General features: G+C 44.2%; 1 protein-coding gene across 1 annotated transcript in view; it reads left to right on the plus strand.

The window, feature by feature from the left end:
• Positions 1-20,744: 20,744 nt before the first annotated feature.
• Zcchc10 (zinc finger CCHC-type containing 10) overlaps positions 20,745-26,133 on the plus strand; it is a 10,601-nt gene continuing 5,212 nt past the window's right edge. The window contains exons 1-2 of the mRNA XM_031354341.1: positions 20,745-20,812; positions 24,247-24,405. Coding sequence (XP_031210201.1) covers positions 20,772-20,812; positions 24,247-24,405 — 200 coding nt within the window. The 5' untranslated portion in view covers positions 20,745-20,771. The remainder of the gene's footprint in view (positions 20,813-24,246; positions 24,406-26,133) is intronic.

Genomic DNA, 26,133 nt, shown 5'->3' on the forward strand with positions numbered 1-26,133 from the left:
ACACATTAGTGCATACACACGTTTAAAATGCAAAAATGATTTTTAGGAGTAATTATTAAATAATTTTTTAATGTTTTTAATTTTTTAATATTTTAAGGCCTTATGAACCTTATAATAGATTCACTTCCAGAATTCCTCACAAAGTGTGAGCAAGGGGCCCACACTTTTTATTAATTTTTTGTTATTTTTTAATATTTATTAAATTTTTTAGGAGTAATTAAAAAAATAATTTTTTTAGGAGTAATTATTGGAGTCATCCAGTTCTCCCAAGGGAGTAGGTAGACAGACCCTAAACATTTGTTCCAGCATCAAGACTCCATATGCCCTGTGCTCCCTAGGAGCAGATCACCAACTTTGAATAAAGAAAGTAAAGAAATTCCAGGCTGTAATGAACCCATTGGTTGAATTACAAGCTCACATAGATACACCAGTCTTTGCTTCTAGAGTGCTGAGATTGAAGACACGTACCACAAACCCACCTTCTGTTTGTTTTTACAGCAAGGTGGTTTTGTCAAGGTTACTACTGCTCTGCTATGATGAAAGGGCAAAACTACACAGTCAATGACGTTTTGGCTGTCCTGAGTTTTGATATGTAGACCAAGCTTGCCTGGAACTTTCAGGGATAAATCTGCCTCTGTCTCTAAGTGCTAGGATTAAAGGACTATGCCTTCAAGCCCAGTTTAGCCCGCTTTCTTACAGAACCCAGAACAATCAGCTCAAAGGTGGCCCCACCCATACTAATCACTAAATAAAGTGCTCTGAAGGCTTGAATACAGCCCAATCTTATGGAGACAAAAAACTCACTTCTAAGGCCTGGCTGGCTTGTGGTTTTCTGTGTACCTCAGGCTTAGAGCTTATAATAATGGGATTACAGATGTGTACGACCACACCCAGCCTTCCATTCTAATTGCCTTTCTTTACTGAATAGTGATCATAAGGAGGTTAGAAGACAACCTTTGAGAGAAGGACGTCGCCTTCTATTCTGTGGATGCTGGGAATCAAACAAAAGTCTTTAAGGTGGGCACCAAGAGCCATCTCACCAGCTCTCTTTAGGTAATACTTTCTATGTAGCCCAGGCTGACCACAAACTCACCATTCTCCTGCAGAAGTCTAGCAAACATTGGGATTACAGCTATAGATCACCACAACAAACCAGAAGCTTTGAAATCAATTACTTGTTTGGTTTTAAGACTGAGTTTCTTTGTGTAGTCCTGGCTGTCATGGAACTCACTCTGTAGACCAGGCTGGCCTAGAATGTAATAAGATCCACCTGCCTCTGCCTCCAGAGTGCTGGGATTGAAGCAAATTACTTCTTTATATATATAAAAAAAAAAAAACACCCCCACTTCTCCTCATCCTATGCATTGGCTTCTCTTTGGCTCTCAAAGTATGTGCAGGACCAGCTGTAAATAAGCATGAAAATTAAAGACCTGTGGTTTTTTTTTGTTTTCCTGAAAGAGGGTGGCTGGCTGGCCTGGAACTTGGTATGTAAAGTGCAAAAAAGGTAAATCTTTGCCCCAACCCCAAAACAAGTGAGTTCCAGTGAGAGAGCCTGATTCATCAGTTTAGATGAATCAAACTGATTTGATCAAATGTAAGTGGGGGTACAGGGTGAGCTACACTCAGTTTTGTCATCAAGAGCTAGAAGAAAACACCCCCAAAATTTGTGACAGTTACTTTAAGAAGAGAAAGAGTGTGCACAGGTTTTCAGTGAGCTAAGGAATCCAGACAGGCCTGGGCAGGCTTTGAAATATCATGGGATGGAATGAAGACTCCGACTCTCCTAAGGCCCTAGGAGTGTCAGAGGTGATGAGTACAGGAGGAGGCCTGGGAAGAAGTGGAAGTGAAGAAGGACATTGAGCATCTGCCTGGAGACAACCTTTCTCTGCAGCCCACAAATAAAAACCGTGAGGCTCTTGGATTTGTGAGAACAGCAAAGTAGGATCTTGCTTCATATCTAGATGAGACATAGAACAGAAGCAGATGCCCAGGGGAACTGACAATGGAAACTCGGGGGTGAGGGTAGGGCAGAGGCCCTAAGCACAGTTGCTGCCAACAAAAGGAGGTTTTTCTGTTGACAAACATGTTAAGAAGCATGTTTGTTCATGCTTCCCTCTGCCTCCTTCCTACCCCTCTCCCTCTCCCCCCCTCTTCCTTCCTTCTTTCCTTCCTTCCTTCCTTCTTTCCTTCCTTTCTTCCTTTTCTCTCTTTGGCAGGTTCTCATAGATTCCACGCTGGCCTTAAACTCAAAACCAAAGATGGCCTTGAACTGCTGATTGTTCTGCTTCTACCCTCTAAATTATGGATCACAGTCCTATGCTACCAAGCTCAGAAAAGAAGAGGAGGAAGAAGACGAGGAGGAGGAAGGTTCCCTTTGTATATGAACTTAATGTTTTAAAATTATAAATGAAAAAACAAATCTTTAAAAACTAGGCATGGTAGCAAATCTTCAGCTATGTGCTGAATTTAAGGTCAGCCTGTGATACATAATGTCCTGTCTTAAAAACAACAACAACAACAAGCTGGGGCTTACAGTTCACTTCTTTAATCCCAAAACTTCATGCAGAAATATTGCTGAGCTCAAGGTCAACCAGAACTACATTCTATGCCCATTTCAAAATAAATTATTCCTCCCTTGGAACCTCTCTACTTTTGGGAATTCCTTCTCACTCTTCCTTAATAACTCTATGTTCTCTCTGCTCAAAATTAATTAGCCAATTAATGATAAATCCTCAAAGTAAACAAAGGAGGGACTAGAGAGATGAGTCAGCGCTGAAGTGCACTGCTACTCTTCCAAAGGACCAGGGTTCCAACCCAAGCAGCAGAATAATGGGTGGCAGCTGTCTAAAACCTCAGTCCCAGAGGATCCAACAATGTTATCTGGTCTCTAAAAGCATTGGGCATCCATGTGCACAAACCTACATTCAGGCAAAACACCCATATACATAAAAAGAATTTAAATGAAAAATAAAACCAAAAAAGGAAACAATAAAACGATTGATAAAAAATAAAAATCAAGTATGTTAGCTGGGCATGTCAGAGTTAGTCTCTAATCCTGGCACTCCAGAGACAGAGGCAGTCAGACCACTCTGATTGAAAGGCCAGCCTGGTCTATATTAGTGAGTTCCAGGACACCCAAGGATAGGGAGAAAGAGGCTGTCTCGAAAAACCAAACATGATGATGATGGCTCACACCTGTAACCCTAGCATTTGAAAGTGGGAGGTAAAGAGGGCAATGAGTTCAAGGAAACCTAGTCTAGAAGTGAGTCCCAGACTAAACAGGATTGCATAGTGAGACCCTTGTCTGAAAACATACACACAAACACACACACACACACACACACACACACACTCACACACACACACTCACATACATACACACACACACACACACACACACTCACAGCATTTGACAGGAAAGGCCTCCAGCTTATGGCAAACACAAGCTCTTCCTCATGATTAGGTCAGCCTGCCCCTGGCACTCGGATGACCTGTGTCAGACTAGACACAGACGCTCCAAATTCCCTTTCCTTGTCTCATAGACTGTGTAAACCATTAGCTGAACTATTTGTCCTCCGAAACTGGCTAGACTTGAAGATAACTATTTCCTGTCTGGCTGACAGACTGAGACTCCCCCTGAGTATAAAACAGCTTAGTTGTTTATAGCCACTAAAGAAAAAGAATGTGGTAGGGATCCCAAGGCCAGTTTTGATAAGCTCCTCTATGAAGCCCAGGCCTAGCACATGCTAGGCAAGGGCTCTACCACTGAGTCATATGAGGAGGTCCTAGCCCATCTAGAGTTAGCAGAGCTTCAGAAATCTGTCTATAATGGAAGATAATAGGCATCTTCCCTCGAATTAATTTCTCCAAAAAAAGTTACAATAAAAAAGAAATTTATTGGGGCTGGAGAGATGGCTCAGCAGTTAAGAGCACTGACTGCTCTTCTGAAGGTCCTGAGTTCAAATCCCAGCAACCATATGGTGGATCACAACCATCCGTAATGAGCCTTCTTCTGGAGTGTCTGAAGACAGCCACAGTGTATTTACATATAATAAATGAATAAATCTTTAAAAGACTGTGCTATCACACACACACACACACACACACACACACACACACACGCACAAGACAAAAAGAAAAGAAATTTATTTTATTTGTATGACTGTTTTGCCTGCATGCATCACATGCATACAGAAGTCCAGTAGAGGGCTTGAAAGTCTTGGATATAGTGTTACAGGAGGTTGTTGGCCTCCACATGGATGCTGGGAACCAAACCCAGGTCCTCTGCTAGGATAGAAAATGCTCTTCACTGCCAAGCCATTGCTACAGCCTGAGGTTTGGTTTGGTTTGGTTTGATTTGGTTTGCTTTTGTCACAGCTGGGTACTGTGGTACACACCTTTAATCCCAGCGCTTAGAAGGCAGAGGCAGGCAGATCTCTGTGAGTGTGAGGCTAACTTGGTCTACACAGTGAGTTCCCAGACAGCCAGGCTGTTTACAGAGATCCTGTCTCAAAAACCAAACCTGGGGGCAGTGGTGGTGCACGCCTTTAATCCCAGCACTTGGGAGGCAGAGGCAGGCAGATTTCTGAGTTTGAGGCCAGCCTGGTCTACAGAGTGAGTTCCAGGACAGCCAGGGCTACAAAGAGAAACCTTGTCTCAAAAAAACAAAACAAAACAAAACAAAACAAAACAAAAAAAACCCAAACCTGTGAACAAACTGTCACAGAGATGCAAATTAGAATAAAGTTATTGGATCCCCAGGCTCCCATGGCCTTGGAGTGAGTGACCAGTGAAGTGCAAAAACTGGGAATGAAATGTGGGACTTTCACATACACTTCAATGAGCATCACATCCCTTGACACCAAATGCCTGGATGAGGAGTACAGGGCTGGTTGTCCTTGTCAGGAGTCAGGAGGGGCTTCCCCTGGTTCTCCTCTTCTGCATGGCAGATCAAAGGGTTTGACTGAGAAGCCTCTGCTGCGTGTCAGCTCTCTGCTCTTGTCATTTCACACACAGATTTGGCAGAAAGATCCTCTTCCAGCATGCAGTGTGTCTCCTTGGACTTGCTGAACAGCATTTTTCTCCTGACATACCCTTAATCTCAGTACTCAGGAAGGCAGACACAGGCAGCTATCTGTGAGTTCAAGGCTACTCTGGTCTACACAGAGGGTTCCAGGATAGCTAGGGCTACTTCTCAAAATTTTTTTATTAGAATAAAAACCCAAAGCAACAACAACAACAACATCAACACCAAAACCAAACCCTGGACTGAACAGGTAGCTCATTTGGTCAATTGCAAGCCCAACATGCAAGAAGCTCTAGGTTTAGTCCTTAGCATCAAACAAATTTAAAATCATTGTTGATAAAAGTAATCCTAGGACAGATGTGGAGGCAGGAGATTCAGGATTTCAAGGTTATTATGTGCAGAGAATTGGAAACCAGTCTGAACTATGTGTATCCTTGTCTCAAGAAACAAAAGCAAGAAGGGAGAATTGATTTATTGTAAGGAAGTTGTGATAATTAACAAACACGGGGCAGGACAGCCGAGTTTAGGAAGATCTAATTCTTTCTGTTTCTTCAGCATGTCAAGTTCTTTCTCTATTACTGCAGACAAGCTCCCTTGCATCAATATTTATTATCTATCCTTGTGGGGTTTTTTTTTTTTTTTTTTGAGGTTGGAGCTCAATTAGTTCTAGCTGGCTTCAAGCTCATTCTGTAGTCAAGGATGAACATGGATTCTGAATTTTTACAGACCTGTGTCACAGACTGGCTCTACAGACAAGCCTATCCTGAACTCATGATCAGGAAGCTTTATGCTTGCTCGCTCTGTGCAATGCCTCACAGCAGAGGGCTGCATTGTCATTTAAGGACTCCGAGGAGCATGAGTTGCTCCATCTGAAGATGAGAGACTTGGTTAAAACCTTTTATGTATTTTGCTTCCAAGGCTCTCTTAGAAAATAGAAAGCTCGGGGCTGGTGAGACAGCTCAGCGGGTAAGAGCATCGATTTCTCCTCCGAAGGTCATGAGTTCAAATCCCAGCAACCACATGGTGGCTCACAACCACCCATAATGAGATCTGATGCCATCTTCTGATGCATCTGAAGACAGCTACAGTGTACTTATAATAAATGAATAAATAGTAAATAAATCTTTTAAAAAAAAAAAAAGAAACTAGAAAGCTCGGCCTGGTGGTGCATGCCTTCTTCAATCCAGCACTCAGGAAGCAGAGACACACAGATTTCTGGGAATTCCAGAATGAGGCAATGTCTCAGATAAAATAAGGAAGGAAGGAAAGTGGTTAAAGCAAGTGTCCCAGCACTCCAGGAGTTTCAGGTCTCACTCTGACCACTTAAGCCCAGAAAGCCTCATCCATGCCCTAAGACCCAGAACATCTATCCACATTCCTTTTGCCTGCCAATGCTTTAAAATGTATTGATTAAAATCATAGTTAGGGTTTCTACTGCTGTAAGGAAACACCATGACCAAAAGCAAGTTGGAAAGAAAAGAGTTTATTCAGCTTACACTTCCACATTGCTACTCATCACCAAAGAAAGTCAGGATGGAGACTCAACAGGGCAAAAACCTGGAGGCAGAGCTAATACAGAGGGCATAGAGGGGTGGGCATGGAGGAGTGGGCATGGAGGAGTGCTGCTTGTTGGGTTGATCAGCCTGCTTTCTTATAAAAGTCACAACGACCAGCTCAGGGGTTAGACCCTCTCTCAAGCAGAACTTGAAGCCAGCTGGAACTAATTGAGACCCAGCCTCAAGAAAACTCTTTACAACTGGATCTCATGGGGACATTTTCTCAGCTGAGGTCTCCTCCTCTACAATGATTATATCTTGTGTCAAATTGACACAAACCAACCAGTACAATTAATTAAATTTTTATTTATTTGCGTAAACTCATTTTATTTATGTTATTTTACTTTACTTATTTAACGTATTTATGTTTTCTTCACCTATGAGTACAAGTGTCATGGTGTGCTTGTGGAGGTCAGAGACCAATTTGTAGGAGTCAAATCTCTCCTTCCGCCATATGGTTCAGGGGTCAAACTCAGGTCAGGCTTGTTGGCAGCAAGTGTCTTTAGCCTTTAAGAATTCTCCCTAGCCTGTGGCCAGTGCTCTCTACAAAACAAATGTTCGGCCTGCTCTAGTCTCCACTATTTAACCAGGCTAGTCAACTTCTTTTCTGCTGCTATAAGAAGGCCCAAGTGATGTCACAGCAGATGTTTTATTTGGGCCTAAGACCCACTTTTACCAGTTACATTGCTGAGGTTTCTTAAAGTTACTGTTAACTAGTTGTATAAAAGAATAAACGGGTCAAAAAGGCCATTTAAAAACGATCCTAGGCTGGGCAGTGGTGGTGCACGCCTTTAATCTCAGCATTTGGGAGACAGAGGCAGGTGGATTTCTGAGTTCGAGGCCAGCCTGGTCTACAGAGTGAGTTCCAGGACAGCTAGGGCTACACGGAGAAACCCTGTCTCTGAAAAAAAAAAAAAAAAAAAAAAAAAAAAAAAAGACCTCGAGGGAAGAGGTTAGTTGTGAATTCTAGAAGCTAGTTCTTTCCTTTTACCACACAGGACCTGGAAATTGAACTCAGGTCTTTAGTGGAGCAGCAAGAATCTTCATCAGCTGTGCCTTATCTGATCCTGACGGTTTACACTGTGCTCAGGATCTCACAGGGTCATCCAGAAACTTCTTAGTATTAGGAATGGTTACATCACTTGTAGGGAGTGCAAAAGTAAAATGCAATGCCTCTTTCGGTGGGTGGCACACACCTTTAATCCCAGCACTTGGAAGGCAAAATCAGGCAGTTCACTGTAAAGTTGAGGCCAGCCTTATTGGTATCAGGACCTCCTAAACCTGTGACATCACATAGGCGGGGCCCGCAGACCTGTTGCCAAGGCAGCAGCCACCATATTCCCAGAATCCACTTGGCTTACCTCCCACTTTACCTGTGATTACGTCATCACCCACATATAAAGAACCCCCCACCCCTTCTACCCTCCTTTTTCCACCACCACCTTGCCCCTCTCTCTCCCAATAAACCTTACGTGGAACTGTTTGGCCTGGTATGGTCCTTCTGATGCCGAGTCGGTCAAGATCATAACATTGGTGCCGAAAATAGAAATCGTTATGCAGGGGAGTTGTGGACCCCAGGCAGCCATAGCCGCCCAGTGTGACAGTGAAGCCACCACTGCCACCAGAGAACCAATGCCACATGGATGACCGCCACGCCCCTCACTGCCTGCAGTCACTGTTACACCATGTGGACTCCATCCTCTGACACCTGCCGTCATCCACCACGTGGATTAACACCGCTTCCGTTGAGACTCTACCAAGTGAGCTGTGCCGCCCTGGCCCACCCTGTGGGGCTAGCTTCTGCCAGGCCCACACCAGCCACTCAGTTCCACGTTTCCATTTACCAGTTAGCTAGAATTCTCGTTTCCATTTACCAGTTAGCTAGAATTCTCGATCAGACACCAGCATATTGATTGTTAAGGTAGGTCAGCAGGAGGGCCTGGACCCAGGATAGAGCCCTTTCTAGTAAGTCCAGGACTTAACTGTGTAGCCTCTTGGGGGCCCTAGTGATGACCTGGGCCTCTACCCTGACTGATTCTTTTTGGTTGTTGAATTTTCTTGGGACACGAGTACAAATAATCCAATAACACCCCCCCCCATGGGTGCTGTGATGTCTTTGAATGTGCCTCCAGGCACTCCACTGAGATGTCTCCTGGAAAAATCTCAAATCTTTGAAGCTAATGCCTGACTTGAAGGTATCAAAATTAATATACCTCTGCAATAAGGTCTGGATTCAGTACCAGCTAGATAGTTCAAAATGGCCACTTAATGGTACCCTAGATCCAATTATTTTAAGGGATCTTAATACATACTGCCAGCGAACTGGTAAATGGAAAGAGGTCCTCTATGTCCAAGCATTCATCTATCTTCTCTCCAATCCCTCCATGTGCTCCTCTTGTTCTCCAACCCAATTATTCTTAGCTCTGAAACCTACACAGCCTCCACCAGATGACACTACACCACTAGATCCAGATAATGAACCACCTCCTTTCCACCGCAGGCCTGTTTCCACACTGCCAAAAACCCAAACTGTTGCCTCAGTTTCTCTTTCTCACCAGGATACCCCAGAGCCTACTAGCTTGACCTATCCAGACCCCTCCCCTCCTTCTGTGCCAGTTACAGGTCGTGCCAAACGCCCTACATTGGCACCTGCCTTCACCCCTCCACTTGCTCTAAGTCCACAGCCAAACCCCTAAGTCCTTCTCCTCCAGGAACACCTGACCCAGCATTGTTCCTTCCTCTAAGAGAAGATGCTGTGGTAGATGGTCTTGTCAGAGTACATGTTCCTTTCTCACTGTGTGAATGTTCTCAAATAGAGAGCAGACTGGGTTCCTATACCTCTAACTCCTCCGCCTTTATTAAAGAGTTCCAGTGCATGACTCAATCTTATAGCTTGACATTCCATGATGTACATATGATACTTACTAATAACTTACTTTCTGAGGAACGCAGGTGAGTATGGGAACAAGCAAGAACGCATGCAGACGAAATTCATCGAACAGATAGAGCATATCCAATCGGATTGGAGGCAGTGCCTGACCAACATCCTCAATGGAATTATAATTCTGAAGGTGCTATCTTAGCCAGAGACAGGTTTAGAACATGTCTTTTGGCCAGGCTAAGAAAAGCAGCCTTAAAGCAGTAAATTTTGAAAAACTCCAAGAGGTTGTTGAGGACAAGCAGGAAAATCTATCCCAATTTCTAGAACACCTCACAAAGGCTTTATTACAGCTTACCAATCCAGACCCTGAAAACCCAGAAGGTAACCAACTTCTGATGACCTACTTCTTTTCCCAGAGCTTCCCCAACATAAAAGCTAAACTTAGAAAGCTGGAGAGGGGGCCCCTAACTCCACAGACAGAAGTTTTAGTGTTGGCCTTCAAAGTGCACCATGGGAAAGATGAGAAAGCCCGCAAACAAAAAGTGTACCATAAGCCGGGCAGTGGTGGCGCACGCCTTTAGTCCCAGCACTTGGGAGGCAGAGGCAGGTGGATTTCTGAGTTCAAGGCCAGCCTGGTCTACAGAGTGAGTTCCAGGACAGCCAGGGCTGTAGAGAGAAACCCTGTCTCGAAAAACCAAAAAGAAAAAAAAGGAAAAAAAAAAGTGTACCATATGCTGGCAAAGGCTGTCCGACCAGCCCCTGACACTGCTCTGGACTCCTGGTCTTCTAAGATTCAGAGACCACCAGGTACCTGCAACAAATGTGGGCAACAAGGTCATTGGGCAAGAGCCTGCCCTAACTTCCACAAGCCAAGGGGGCCATGCCCTAGGTGCCATCAAGAGGGACATTTGGCTGTGAATTGCCCTCATGTTACATAGAACAGAGGAACATCACTCCCAGATAACCCTCCATGATCTCCTAGGCGTGGCTATGGCTGACTGAGGAGGCCCGATCTCCCCTGACCTGACCACTGCCATCACTAGCAGGGCGCTCCGGGTAGATATAGTGGTATATGGGTGGCCCATCTCCTTCCTCTTGGACACTGGGGCCACTAACTTGGTCCTGACAGAGTTTTGGGGGCCCACTTCTCCTTATTTTCCTATTGTCTGGGTAGGAAGACAACCTTACTTCTCTCACCAGACCCCACCACTTAGTTGTATTTTTAGGGGTGTGCCTCTCACCCATTCCTTCTTGGTAGTGCCAACATGTCCTGTCCCCTTATTGGGAAGGGATCTTCTAGCTAGGCTGGGAGCCTCTATTCCCTTTGCTCTCCCCATTCGCCTAAACCTGAGCTCACCAGCAGTTCCTCTGCTCCTTCTTCTAGCCAGCCAACCTACTAACACTACCATGTTATTTCCTTTACCAGCTTCTCAGGTAGATCCATGAGTCTGGGACATCCAGAACCCCTCTGTGCTAAACACCATTCTCCTGTTGTCATTAAATTACTGGACTCTACCAGGTACATAACCCAAGCTCAATACCCTCTCTCCAGAGCCTTAGGGGACTTAAACTTATCATTTCTGACCTCTTGCAAAACAAACAAACAAACAAAAATACTCCTTCCCCTCACCTCTCCCCCCTTTAACACCCCTATACTAGCATTTAAGAAACCTAATGGTACTTATCACCTGGTTCAAGACCTCAGGCACATTAATTCTGCAGTGGTTCCTTTCCACCCTGTTGTGGCTAATACACACTTCTTTCTACCATCCCCTCAGGGACTTCCTATTTCTCAGTCCTAGACGTCAAGGATGCATTTTTCTCTATTCCTCTAGATGCCCAGTCACAAAACACCTTTGCCTTTACCTGGACAGATCCTGATACCCACTTTCTACCTAACTTACCTGGACTGTTTTACCTCAAGGATTCCGGGACAACCCATACCAATTTGGTCAGGCCCTGGCTTCTGACTTACTGTCTCTCCCTAAATCTAAGATTACACCTTACATAGATGACGTCCTTCTCTGTAGCCCCTCTCTAGATATTAGCCAAGCTGACACCTCTGCTCTTCTAAATTTCCTCTCCAGTTGAGGCTACAGGGTCTCACCTTCTAAAGGCCAACTGTCCACCCTTCAGGTTACCTATTTGGGACTAACAGTTACCCCAACCCACAAGGCTATTATCTTAGATAGAAAGAATCTGATTCAGTCTCTAACTGTTCCTTCTACAAAGGAAGAGATTTTATTATTCCTAGGAATAGCTAGCATTTTATGTTCCTGGGTTCCCTCCTTTTCCCTCCTTTCTCATCCCTCATGAAGCAGCGTTAGGCCCCATCTACAAACCTCTTCTCAAACCTATTACCAAGCCCTTTCAATGGCTTCAACAGGCTCTCCTGAAGGTCCCAGCTTTACATCTCCCTGACCTGACTCATCCTATTTTCTTCTACATAACTGGAAAAGAGGGACTTGCCCTTGGAGTCTTAGGTCATCAGCTGGGACCCTCTTTTGCACCTGTAGCATACTTGTCGAAAAAACTAGATCTAACCATCCAGGGATATGCATCTTGTATCTGTACCTTAGCAGCTGCTGAACTCTTCGAGAGTCAAAACAACTAACCTTTGAGTCGCCTATACCTGTCTTGTCTTTTCATAATTTGTCACATCTCCTAACTTATAAAGGCTTACAGACTCTACCTCCCTCCAGGGTTCTTTCTCTTCAGGGAGCTCTAATAGAAGACTCCACATTCACCTTCCATCATGCCCACCTCTTAATATTTCCAACCTTCTTCTCGACCAAATACTGACCACTCCCTATCTCACTCTTGCACTGAAACGTTAGAGGAACTATTACCTCATCCTTCACACATACAGGAGGGCACATTGCCTCAGGCCATCTATACCTGGTATATAGATGGCAGCTCCTTTTTACATGAAGGGGCCAGAAAAGCTGTTATGCCATAGTGTCAGACACCAAGATGGTGGAGGCACAGGCCCTTCCTACTCATACCACTAATCAACAGGCTGAACTAATAGCCCTTATCCGTGCCTTTCAACTGGCACAGGGAAAATCCCTCAACACCTACACAGATTCCAATATGCTTTCCCTATCCTCCTGTCCCACACTGCTATCTGGAAGGAGCTTGGGTTACTTACCACAAAAGGAGGATCAGTAACCTATGGAAACCAAATTATGGCCATGCTAAAGGCCTCCCATCTCCCCATAACCATTGGCATTGTCCACTGTAGATCCCACCAGACTGATGACTATTGTCTCCAAGGAAAACAACTGAGCTAGAGCTGCGGCCCTTAGGGGCCTAGACTTGTCTCATCCTTCCCAGGACATTCTTACACTACAACCTACATCCCTACCTTCACCCCCGACACCTGCCAAACTCTGTCCTATCTTCACCAACTCTGTCATCCTAACAGCCAAGCATTGTCTTCTTTTGTTAAGACCCACCTACAGCCTACTCCTGAGGACTTAAGCATCTTAAAATCTATCACTGCTTCTTGCAAAATCTGTCAGATGTCTGACTCCAACTCAAGGTAGCATAGCACCCCTTTTGCTACCCATCAGGCTAGAGGTTCCCTTCCTGGAACTGACTGGCAACTTGACTTTACCCACATGCCCACTGTCAGATGTGCCAAGTACCTCTTGGTCTTGGTGACACCTTCTCAGGGTGGGTAGAGGCATTTCCCACAACTAACAAAAGGGCTCAGACAGTCTCTGATCTTCTCCTCCAAGAGATCATCCCTTGGTTTAGTGTCCCAGCCTCTCTCCAATCAGACAATGGTCCCAAATTTACTTCCCAAGTTTCTCAAATTCTATCTAAGGCCCTAGACATCCCCTGGCATTTTCACATTTCCTATCACCCTCAATATTCAGGTAAAGTAGAGAGAACTAACTGTTCTTTTTTGTTTTTGTTTTTGTTTTTGGTTTGTTTGTTTGTTTGTTTTTTCAAGACAAGGTTTCTCTGTGTCGCCCTGGCTGTCCTGGAACTCACTCTGTAGACCAGGCTGGCCTCAAACTCAGAAATCTGCCTGCCTCTACCTCCCAAATGCTGGGATTAAAGGCGTGCACCACCACTGCCCGGCCCAACTGCTCTTTAAAAACCACTCTTGTTAAGCTGACATGGAAACTTCACCTTGATTGGGTAAAACTCCTACCTCTGGCTCTTTTCAGGTTATGAGCTCTCCCTAAGTGACCTCTTTTCATCTCACCTTTTGAAATCATGTATGGATGTCTGGTCCTAACTCCTGGTCTTTCACCTAATTGCTCTCCCCCACCAGACCATCTATTTACCCCATTCTCTCCTGTGGAACTTTGCTGACCACCATCTACCTCAGCCACACACTGTTTCCTGTCCACTGCCTGTCAACATTAGAGACCAAGCCCTTCTATCCCCTCCAGATTATCAGCCCTCACTCCTCTCTCCCAAATGGCAGAGCCCCTTTTAAGGTAATCCTTGTGACACCTACAGCTGCTAAACTCGAGGGACTCTCTCATTTGGTCCACTTGTCTCACCTCAAACTTTCATCCCTCCACCTAAAAATGACTTTTCTTCATATTCATCGACTCTAACAGGACCGTGCTCTGTTAAGTTCCGGAAGAGGTTGAGACCACCCACCTTGTCCCCAATCCCAGAAAATGAGACTCCAATCTGGTAGCTGTGCTCCACCTCACTGAATTAAACATGGGTTTCTCATCTTCCCCCTGCTGTTCATTTCCATCCAGGGTAGCCCTTCCATCTAGAGATTCAAGGTCCAAGAAACCCCCACATATAACAGTCTTTCCAAATAGGGTCAGGAAACTGCTCCATAGCCAGATGCCAGGAACTGATCCAAATTGCTATCATCCCAGTATCTGTTATCCAATCTAAATATTATGATTTCTATACTTGCTTTCTCTTTGACCAGACAAAAGATTATTGTAGAAAATGGCCAGACAAATATGGGTGCTTCCCATATTGATCTTGTCAGATACATATGCTAGGATCATGAACCAATCATTTCTTCTATCAACACTGCAAGACACTCTTTTTATATACAAGACCCATGGGATTCTAGGTGGGAAGCAGGAGTTGTTGGTAAGCTCTACCGTAAAAATCAGCCCGGGTCCCCAGTAAGTACCATCCATATCCAGAGGAAATATGTCTCAATTGCCCAACCCTTAGATACTGGAAAAGTAGGGGAGATAATCAAACACTCCTCCAAGGTCCTTACTTGTGGGAGCCCTGCTGATTTCTCGGAGAGGTCTCAACCGACACCAGAGACAGCACCTCAACTCGACTCACCAGGGGTCTGGAGCCAGCCCGAGAGATTAAAGCCAGAACTGAGAGCCCAGTATTCATAAGGACTAAAACTTTGATCCGCCCTCCTGCCTGGAGTTCTTGCTTTGATATGTCCGTCTCACCTATCTGCCGAAAGGCTTGACTCTGTTGCCTCAAGGATATATATTTTCCGTTTCTTTAAGTAAAGTACACACCTCGATAAGAACACTTTCCTGGTGTTGTCTCTCTTTTCTCCCTACCCGCTTATCTTACAGAATCTTGAGTTCCCCTGTTTGTGAATCACCCACGGAATGAAGTGAAACTGCGGGCCGGTTTCCTTCACTTACTTGTTTGACATCACCCCTCATAAATGGCACTAACTTGTCATTTCGCCTTTTGCTTCAGACCTTAACCTCGGCTTACCAACTCCTTAATGACACCAGGCCTGGACACTTTAAAGATTGCTGGTTATGTGGTACCACCTGGAACTAACTGACAATTGTCACTTACAGCATCTCTGGTGATACTGCCAAGTGACCTTACCTCTTACCCTTTGTTAGCTGCCCTGACTCCAATGTTGCCATGATTCCCATACCTTAGCTCTATCACTCTCTTTGGCATGGCAAACTGTTTCAAGACCTCCAGAACTCGTTCTGTAGGAACACTGAGCTCCCTAGACTGCAATAGAACTACAACCTTTGATACCTCATCTCTGTTGCAATGCCCTGCAGTCCAGAACACAGTGATTCTTTGTGGTACTCAGGTATATCATCGCCTAGCCGCCAGCTGGTCAGGAGTCTGCATGTTGGTACTCCTTTTCCCTGAACTGGGAGTAATCCATGGAAACGAGCCCCAGTCAACCCCAGTTGTAGATATGATAGCTGCCTAACATAAGAGGGCAGTTCAGGTCCTGCCACTCTTGGGCGCTATGGTGATAGCCATAGGTGTTGGTACTGGAGTTACAGGGATAACGATTTCCATGACCCAATATAATACATTCACTTCCAAGTTTAAAAGTGGTCTTCAAGAAGTGACTGAGCCAAGCAGTGGTGGTGCATGCCTTTAATCCCAACACTTGGGAGGCACAGGCAGGTGGATTTCTGAGTTCGAGGCCAGCCTGGTCTACAGAGTGAGTTCCAGGACAGCCAGGGCTATTCAGAGAAACCCTGTCTCAAAAAACCCAAAACAAAACAACAACAAAAAGAAATGTCTTGGGCTGGAGAGATGGCTCAGCAGGTAAGAGCATTGACTGTTCTTCCAGAGGTCCTGAGTTCAATTCCCAGCAACCACATGGTAGCTCACAACCATCTGTAATGGGATCGGATGCCCACTTCTGGTGTGTTTGAAGTCAGCTACAGTGTATCTACATAAAATAAATAAATAAATCTTTAAAAAAAAAAAAAAGAAAGAAATGTCTGAAACTGTGCTTACTATTCAGAAACAGATCCATTCTTTGGCAGCCATGGTGCTTCAGAACCGACGGGGGCTAGGTGTCCTGACAGCTAAATTAGGTGGTCTTTGCCTGTTCTTTCAAGAAGAATGCTGTTTCTACATCAACCAATCCTGGATAGTAAGAAATAAAATCCAGGAGCTTCAGTCAAACATCAAGAATTTCAGGGAACGTGAGACCTCGAGTTCTGGGATTTTTGAAAATCCTATACGGAAGTGGATAGTTCCTTTTATAACTCCTTTTCTAGTCATCCTCTTGGTGTTATTATTTGCTCCCTGCCTCATTAATCTTGTTTCTACATTCCTTCAACAACAAATACAAAAAATTTCCAACCAAACTACTAATCAGCTCCTGTTACAAGATTACCAGCTGCTGCCCACAGAAGAGCCACTGTTCGCAGAGGAACCTGATGCAAACATTTACCCTTGGTAGATCCTGATGGTGATAGCCAGCTACACCCTAAAATTGATGATGCCCCTAGACAGCAGGAAGCAGCTTAAGAGACACAATGCCTTCATTCCCTTTTCACCATTGGCTTCCCCTGCCTTTTTTTCCTTCTCTTTATAATAACAAGAAGGGAGGTATGTTGGTATCGGGACCTCTGAAACCCATGTCATGCCATAGGCAGGACCCGCAGACCTGTTGCCAAGGCAACAGCCACCATATTCCCAGAATCCACTTGGCTTGCCTCCCACCTTTACCTGTGATTACATCATCTCCCATATATAAAGAAAGGCCCTCCCTAATCTCTCTCTCTCTCTCCCACTTCCCTTTCTGCTGCCACCTTGCCCCTCTCTCTCCCAATAAACCTTACATGGAACCGTTTGGCCTGGTGTGGTCCTTCCGAAGCTGTGGTGTTCAAGATCGTAACAAGCCTTGTCTACAGACTGAGTTTCAGGATACCCAGTGCTACACACTGTCTCAAAACAAAACAAAAACTTAAGAATGTTGAGCTGCATGGTACATGCTTTAATCCCAGCAATCAGGAGGCAGAGGCAGGCAGATCTGTGTGCATTTGAAACCATTTGGCCTCGTCTACATAGTGAGCACCAGGATAGCCAGGGCTATGTAGAGAGATCCTGTTTCAAAAACAGCTAAAAGCAAAACAAAGAGAATGACAAGAGGAAGGTAGCAGAACATCAAATAAGGTATGGAGCGTTCTTACTTATGGGGCTCTCTGTGACTGCACTATTTACATCTCAAGAAGACCTAAAACTAGGCACAGTGGCTCATAACTCTAATCTGAAATCCCAGCACTTAGGAGGGAGGCAGGAGGACCAGAAACCAAGGTCATCCTCACCTACATGGCAAATGCCAGACCAGCATGGACTTTATGAGACCCTATATAAAAATAAAATTAAATAATTTATTTAATTATTTAAATAACAACAGCAAAATCACTGTGTCCAAAATTTAGCCTTGTTCTCTGGACCAAACCTCTGGAAAACAGCTACACCAGGTTAGTCTCCCCCTGAGGACGCACATCACTACTGTGCTTGGATAACTTCTAGGCTAAACTGTCTAGGAGGGCTCTTTAGTTAATTTTCAGGGTCTTTCCAAACTGGACAACCCAGATATTGCAATGAAAACATCTGCCTCCTCTTCCCTACTTATTTTACCCCATTCTGTCTCTTGCATCCTCATACTAGCTCTAGTAGAAATCCTTTTAAAATTGGCTAACAAAGAAGAGCTAAATGATTCAGTGGACAAAGCTGCTCACAGCCAAGTTGGACAACAGAGTTTAATCCCTAGCACTCATGGGTTGGAAGGAAAGAAATGTTTATAGTAAGTTGTACTCTGATAGCCACACAAGTGGTAAGGCACACTTGTGTTCATGTACATACACACATAATAAATAAATAGATAAATAAATAAATACTTTTTAGAAATTAATAAGAGTAGAGTTTGGTGGCACACTCAAGAGGCAGAGGCAGGCAAACCTGTGCGATTTTGAGAACAAACTGATAGTGAGTCACAGGATAGCTAAGGGTACATAATTAGACTCTGTCTATAACAGAAGCCTTAAAATTATTGTTAATATTAGTTGGTGTTTGTATTGCTATGAAGAGACACTATGACCACAGTAATTCTTATAAAGGAAAACATTTCCTAGGGCCTGGCGTACAGTTTCAGAGGTTAACTCCATTATCATCACTGTGGGAAGCATGGGGGCATCCAGGCATGCCGGTGCTAGGGAAGGAGCTGAGAGTTTTAAAACTCGATCCACAAGTAGCAGGAAGAGACTGCCACACTAGGCCTACCTTAAACAAATGAGACCTCAAAGCCTGCCTGCACAGTGACACATTTCCTCCAACAAGGCCATACCTGCTCCAGCAAGAGCACACCTCCTAATGGTGCCACTCCCTGTGGGCCAGCAATTATACACATGAGTCTTTGGGGGTCTTTCCTTTACAAACTATCACAGTTATTTTGTAGGAACCTTGAAAGTTTTATACTGTAGTGTGTATGTGTGTGTTTGTGTGTGTTTGTGTGTGTTACTAGGGAGATGAAGCCAGGGCTTTACACACTGTAGTGGCTATTCCTGCTTGTCAACTTGACTCTGTCTGGAATGAACTACAATCCAGAACTGGAAGGCTCACCTGTGATCCTAATCCGGAGGCTGGGAGATACAAGTTTCTGACCTGGATCTTGGCATGGGGATCTTGAGGCATAGTGGCTATGAATCCCAGGAGATTAAGACAGGGAGATCTCTGAGTTCAAGGTCATCAGGGACAAAGCAAGTCCCAGATCCAGGCTTGGTGGCACACAACTTCTGGGCCACACCTTCTGCTAGAGACCTACATAAGGACATTGGAAGAAGGAAGGCTCTCTCTCTTCTTCACCTGCATGCCTTGTGGGACTGAGCAACTGCTTGATCCTTGGAACATTGCTGGGGAGTTGGACTACAGACTGTAAGTCATCAACAAATTCCCTTACTATATAGAGACTACCCATAAATTCTGTGACTCTAGAGAACCCTGACTAATACACACATACTGGGTAGAAACTCTACCACTGAGCTACATCTCAAGCCCCCAAACTTTCACTCAAGAAGCTCATCTGGGGGGGGCAGGTAAGACAGGCAGATAAGAGGGGATGGGGAGACAAGCAGGCCTGGGATGCATGGTGTGAAACCCACAAAGAGTCAGTTAAAAGTTTAAAAAAAGATTTTACCTGGGAAAGCAAATGCCTAAAAGCAATAAATCAGGTATGGGGAAGGACAAATGAAGAGTGATTTGGTTTTGTAGATACAATTTTTTTTGTTTTTTTGTTTTGTTTTGTTTTGTTTTTCAGGACAGGATTTTTCTGTATAGCCCTTGCTGTACTGGAACACACTCTGTAGACCAGGCTGGCCTCAAACTCAGAAATGCGCCTGCCTCTGCCTCTCAAGTGCTGGCATTAAAGGTATGAGCCACCACTGCCCGGCTAATACAAGGTCTCATGTAGACCAGGCTGGCCTCAGATTTGCTATATGGCCTATGTTGGCCTTGACCTCTTTGTCCTCCTTGAATCCTGAGGTTAGAAACTTGCATCATAACTTGGGAATTAAGACTAGTCTGAGCTAAGTTTCTGGCCACCTGGAAAATTAAAGATGTTACCTTTAAAAATAAAAAATAAAGAGGGGGCTGGAGAGATGGCTCAGTGGTTAAGAGCACTGACTACTTGTCCAGAGGTCCTGAGTTCAATTCCCAGCAACCACATGGTCTCTCCATCTCGTCTCTGTCTTCCTCTCCACCCTGTAACCCCTCCTGCTGTCTTAAGCCACTGACTCAACCAAACTGATTGACTAGAATTCAGAGATCTGCATGCCTGTGTCTCCTGAGTGCTGGGATTAAAGGCATGTGCCACCACGCCTGGAACTAAATTTCCTTACGTGAAACTTGCTCTGTAGCATGCTGGCCTCGAACTCATGTCTGTATTCTCAGCAGTTATGATCCCTTTCCAGAGCAGCCATGTTGCTGGATTAAATTCCTCTACACAGATCTCTGAAGGGAAAGCAAAAAACAAACAAACAAACCGAAACAACCAAACAACAACAACAACAAAACAAGAATGATCCAATCATCATGATGACACCTGCAATTTCTTGTGGTTTTTAGTGTTTTGTTTTTTGAGACAGTTCCTGTGTGCAGCTTTGGTTTTCCTGGAACTCCCTCTGTAGATGAGGCTGGCTGTGAATCCCAGCAAGTGTTGCAATTAAAGATGTGGGCCATTACTGCCTGTCCTTCTTGGTTTTGGTTTGGTTTGGTTTGGTTTTGAGCTAGGAGCTTATGTTTTCCCAGGTTGGTCTTGAACCAATCCTCTTGCCTCAGCCTCCAAAATCCTGGGATTACAGGATTTTTGAATACTACAAAATTCCACTGTGTATAGATTACAGACCCCTGGTTTAAGATCATCCTTCAAGGCCATATTTATACTGAACACAAGCCCACATTAGAAAAGACAAACCAACTGGCCACCATTCGCCTCTTTTGGGTTGAGCTCGTCTGGCCCCGCCCAGTTACACCCGGCTCCGTAGAGGTTTATAAGGACCCGCCCATTGGTCGTAGTTTCCCAAAAACCCGTGCGGCAGACTCAGGCCGCTCCAAGATGGCGACTCCCATGCATCGGCTCATAGCTCGGAGGCAAGCGTAAGTAAGCCACCTGTCGGGGGTCTCCGGGAGGGCTGGGAGCGTGCAGACGCCTGTCCGCTGGCTAGTGAGCCGGCGCAGGTTGCTTGACTGAGCGGGATCTGAAGAGAGTCCGAAATTAATCCCAGAGTTGGTCGCTGGGTGGTTTGTGCCTCTGTCCGTCAAGGGTAGCCTGGATGCATGGTCCTACATCTTCCCTCTCAAGAACCCAAACTTCTCCCTCTTCAGCGTTCCTGCCTCCTTCCTATCGCCTTTCCTAGAAACAAGTCTGTGTGCAGTGCCTATTCATTTCCCATCTACCGTCTCACTTTCTACAGTTCTCACAGTAAATAATTATTTTAGTTACAATCACTCATTGACAGTTTCTCTGTGTAGAAAAATGTATTCAAGTCACGCAGCTTAACAGTTTTATTGTGGAACCTGTTGATACTCTAAACAAGTACAGCTAGTGGTTTAAATAGCTTTGTAGGAGCCGGACGATGGTAGTGCAACCAGCGTTCAGGAGGCAGAGGCAGGCAGATTTCAGAATTCCAGGCCAACCTGGTCTACAGAGTGAGTTCCAGGACAGCCAGCACAGAGAACCCCTATCTCTCTAAAAAACAAAACAAAACAAAACAAAATTAAGCTTTATAAGACATAAGAGGCTGTGATGGGGAAAGGCAAAGGCATGATTCAAGGTAGATGTACTAGAAATGCATCTGCAGAGGGGTGACAGTTGAAGACAAACTAAAAAGCCATAGAAAGGAGCGAGTCACCAGAGAATTTGGGGAAAGATAGACAGTGGTATAATTGCTTTGAGTCTGTTAGAATTTGGGGGTGGGGTGGGGTGGGCAGATTTAGAGACAAAGTTTCTATATGTAGCCCTGGCTGTCCTGGAACATTTGTAGACCAGGCTAGCCTCAAACTCAAAACATCTGCCTGCCTTCTGTGTGCGGGGATAAAAAGCATGTGCTACCATGCCCAGTTTTAAAAAGAGAAATTTTTTTGAATCTCAGTAACTTTCAGTCCTGGTGGCAGATGCCGTTAATCCGAACACTGGAGAAGCAAAAGCAGGTGGAACACTGTGAGTCAAAGCCAGCCTGGTCTACATAGCAAACTGCAGGCCAGCCATGGCTGTATAGGGAGAACTTGACTCCAAAAAGAAACAAACAAACCCACTCAGTAACTACCCATTCAGTGGTGTAAGCTATGTAAGGGGCTGAGACCAGTTACTTGAACGTGAATTTGAGTTCAGCCTGGGCAACATACTAAGATATCTTAAAACAAAACCCTCCAGCCACTCTCTCTATGGCCGTGTAAGGTGGCATGTTATGTTTGGAAAACTTATCAAAAGTCATGAAACTGAAAGGAAAACACTGTTTATGGATCTACTACCTGCATGCTTCGAATGTTGCTTTTGACCTAGGCTATGTTTTTTTTAGTTTAAAACCTGAGTGTTGGGCCAGATGTGGTGGATTGTGCTTTTAATCTAAGCACTCAGGAGGCAGAAGCACTTGGATCTGTGAGTTCAAGGCTAGGCCATCCAAGGGTACAAAGAGACCATGTCTCAAAAACAAAAAAAAGTCAGTGTTTTCCAGTTAAAAATCACGAGTCTTTCCTTGCTTCATATTGCTTCTCTTTTTGGTTTTTCAAGACCTCAAACTGACATCCACCTGCCTCTGCCTCCTGAGTGCTAGGATTAAAGGTGTGCGCTTCTGTTCTTTTCCTTACTAGGCTTATCTTCGTCTTTGCCAAATATTATCTTGTTAGATTTAATCCGCAGTTCCATTGTCCGGGCCTTTTGGTTTTGGCTGGTCACCCATCATATTCTCTGTCCCATCTGTTTTGTTTGCAACAGATCTCCATGTCCCTGTGTTCCCAGTCCTGCCTCACCCCCCAGGATTCTGGGATTACAGGAGTGCTTAACTTTATATAATATAGTTATTATATTATATAATAAAGGCTGAACTGAGGAGCAGTGAACGCTGAGCAAAAGTTCCACCACAAAGTTGTCTTCCTGACATCCCTCCCAATGTGCCAGTCTTTAAAAAACATTTTTTTTTTTTTTTTTGGGCTGGGCAGTGGTGGCGTACACCTTTAATCCCAGCGCTTGGGAGGCAGAGGCAGGCAGATCTCTTGAGTTCCAGGCCAGCCTGGTCTACAGAGTGAGTTCCAGGGCTGCCAAGGCTACACAGAGAAACCCTGTCTTGGAAAAAAACAAAACAAAACAAAACAAAAACAAGATCGTTTATGTGTATGAGTGCTTTGGCTGCTCGTCGTCGGTACAGCATGTGTGTGCCTGGCGCCCTTGGGAGGCAGAAGAGGGTGTCAGATCCTTTGGAACTGGAGAGATAGAGGTGGTTGTAAGCCACCATGTGGGATCTGGGAACCAAACCCTTGGTCCTTTGCAGCAGCAGCAAGTGCTCTTAACTGTTCAACCTCTTCTCCAGCTCTGAATGTGCTTGGTTTTGGACTGTAGCTTGTTATATGTCAGATATGAAATTTTCCATTTGTGGTGCTTTGGTGCTAAAAAAAAAAGTGTTACATTTTAAAGTATTTAGATTTTAAATGTTTGTATAGGAATGTTCAACCTGTATTGCAGAAGAGTCTCATCCATAAAACTTATCAGTAGGCAATTTTTTTTTTTTTTTTTTTGAAGCTCAAAGACTGTTTTATTTAAGTACAAGTTGGGTATGGTGGCTCAACCTTTAATCGTAGTTTTGTATGTCAAGTACCTTTAACCCACTGAGCTATCTCACCACCACCATTTTTCATTAGTAAGTAAAAAAAAAAAAATGATAGCCAGGCAGAGTGGCACATGCCTATAATTCCAGCACTTGGGAGGCAGATCTATGAGTTTAAAGCCAGCCTGATCTACAGATCAAGTTCCAGGGGGAAAAAAATCAAAAGCAGAATCAACCAAACAAACTTATTTATGTGTGAATAGGAATAGAGGTCAGAGGACAACTTGTTGGTTAGATCTTCTCCTTCTGCTACACAGATCTAGGGATTCAGCTCAGATCTTTGGGCTTACAGCAAATGCCCTTACCCACCTGTCTTTATTATTTTGCTTTGTTGAGACAGGGTCTCTTGCTCTGCAGTTCAGGCTAACTTTGAACTGAGAGCCATCTTCCCACTTTGACCTGAAAAGTGAAAGATTATAAACATGAAATATGAGGCTGGGCTTAGAAGAGCAAGACTCAACTCCTTCTGTTGAGCCCCAAATTGCATGCATTGATTCCTTAAGTCTACCATTTGTGTGCCTACTAGAGTCGACATCACTAGATACTTTATGCCCTTTTGGGTCAGAAAGTATCCCATGCATTGATTCCTTAAGTCTGCCGTTTGTGTGCCTACTAGAGTGGACATCACTAGATACTTTATGCCCTTTTGGGTCAGAAATTATCCCAAGACAAACACTTCTAAGGCTTGTGTTCTGTTTTCTTTCTTTGTAGTGAAGCCAATAAGCAACATGTAAGATGTCAGAAATGCTTGGAATTTGGACACTGGACATACGAATGCAAAGGGAAAAGAAAGTACCTACACAGGCCTTCGAGAACAGCAGAGCTAAAGAAAGCTTTAAAAGAAAAAGAAAATAGATTGTTGCAGCAAAGGTGGGTTTACATGTGGTATCTGGGGAACTTACAAAAATATTTACAGACTTGGATAAAGGATCTGAAAGTTTCATTGTAATGCCAGCTGGTATTTTTGTTAATTTTGGGCTTGGGAGACCTTCTCACCATGTAGCTCAGGCTGTCCTCAAGTTTGCAGTCTTCCTGTCTCAGTCTCCTGAGTGCTGGGATTACAGGTGTGTACCCCCACATCCAGCTTCCAATACTATTGGCTGATTTTTAATGGTTACTTTGTGTCCAGGCCCTATGTGTGTTATTTATTTATTTACTTATTTTCGAAACAGGGTTTCTCTGTGTAGATTCTGTGTAGCCCTGGCTGTTCTGGAACTCACTCTGTAGACCAGGCTGGTCTTGAACTCAGAAATCCACCTGCCTCTGCCTCCCAAGTGCTGGGATTAAAGACATTTGCCACCACTGCCCGGTTATGTGTATTCTTTATAAGTCTTAGCATATTTAAACCTAAAATCTCTACTGTTAAGGTAGCTAGTATTAACCTCTTTGTATGGTCACATATGTATGAGCGTGTGCACAGTGGTGGCGCATGCCTATAATCCCAGCACTTGGGAGGCAGAGGCAGGTGGATTTCTGAGTTCTAGGCCAGCCCTGGTCTACAGAGTGAGTTCTAAGACAGCCAGGGCTACACAGAGAAACCCTGTCTCGAAAAACAAAAACAAACAAACAAAGAAAAAATAATAATAGATCACCAATTAATGCATGCTTTTTTTTTTACAAATCTGTAAGAACTTGTCTCTTGGTTTCTCTTTTTGACTTCTTCCTCCCCTATACCTTATTATAAATTAGAAATCTGGAGAGGTTCTTAGTCCCACCCAAAGACCCTATTGAACGGTGAAAAGTGATGTCCTGTAGGCACTGGTGTCACTCTTATAAGACAGGAAAATCCTCACATGGACAGTGAACAGGGCTATAAAATTAGTTACCATGCAGATTTTTTTTTTTTTTTTTTTTTTTTTTTTTTTTTTTTTTTTTTTTTTTTGGTTTTTCGAGACAGGGTTTCTCTGTATAGCCCTGGCTGTCCTGGAACTCACTTTGTAGACCAGGCTAGCCTCGAATTTAGAAATCCGCCTGTCTCTGCCTCCCAAGTGCTGGGATTAAAGGCGTGCGCCACCACTGCCCGGCTTACCATGCAGAATTTTAACAGCTTAATTCCTACACTGGACAAGAAAGAATAAGAGTGAATTGTCCTTAGATGATACTCCTGACTGGATTCCTATGTTTTCGAGTTCAGATGACACTGAGCATTTCTGTCTCATCCACTTAAGCTAAGTCTCCAAAGTTGACAAATCGAGATAATGGTGGTCCAATCTTTAATATTAGTGCTTGGAAGGCAGAGGCAGGTGTGTCTCTTAACTTGAGGCCAGCCAGTGTTATATAGTGACATCCTATCTTCAAAAACACCCCCCTCCCAAACTGACAAAAAAGACGTTATAAAATTAAAAATATTTTGGACAGTAAAGAAAATCACTAAGTGAGTAAGAAACAAAACAAACAAACCAGCCTAGCAATTAGACTGGGATATTTGCCTGCTATGAGCTGATATTTAGAGTGTGCAAAGAACTAAAATCACTACACAAGAAAATATTTTTAAACTTGGATTAAGGAATTTAATAGTCACAAAAAATACAAATGGGAGCCGGGCAGTGGTGGCGCACGCCTTTAATCCCAGCACTTGGGAGGCAGAGGCAGGAGGAT

The sequence above is a fragment of the Mastomys coucha genome, unplaced genomic scaffold (assembly GCF_008632895.1).
Source record: "Mastomys coucha isolate ucsf_1 unplaced genomic scaffold, UCSF_Mcou_1 pScaffold5, whole genome shotgun sequence".
NCBI lineage: Eukaryota > Metazoa > Chordata > Mammalia > Rodentia > Muridae > Mastomys > Mastomys coucha.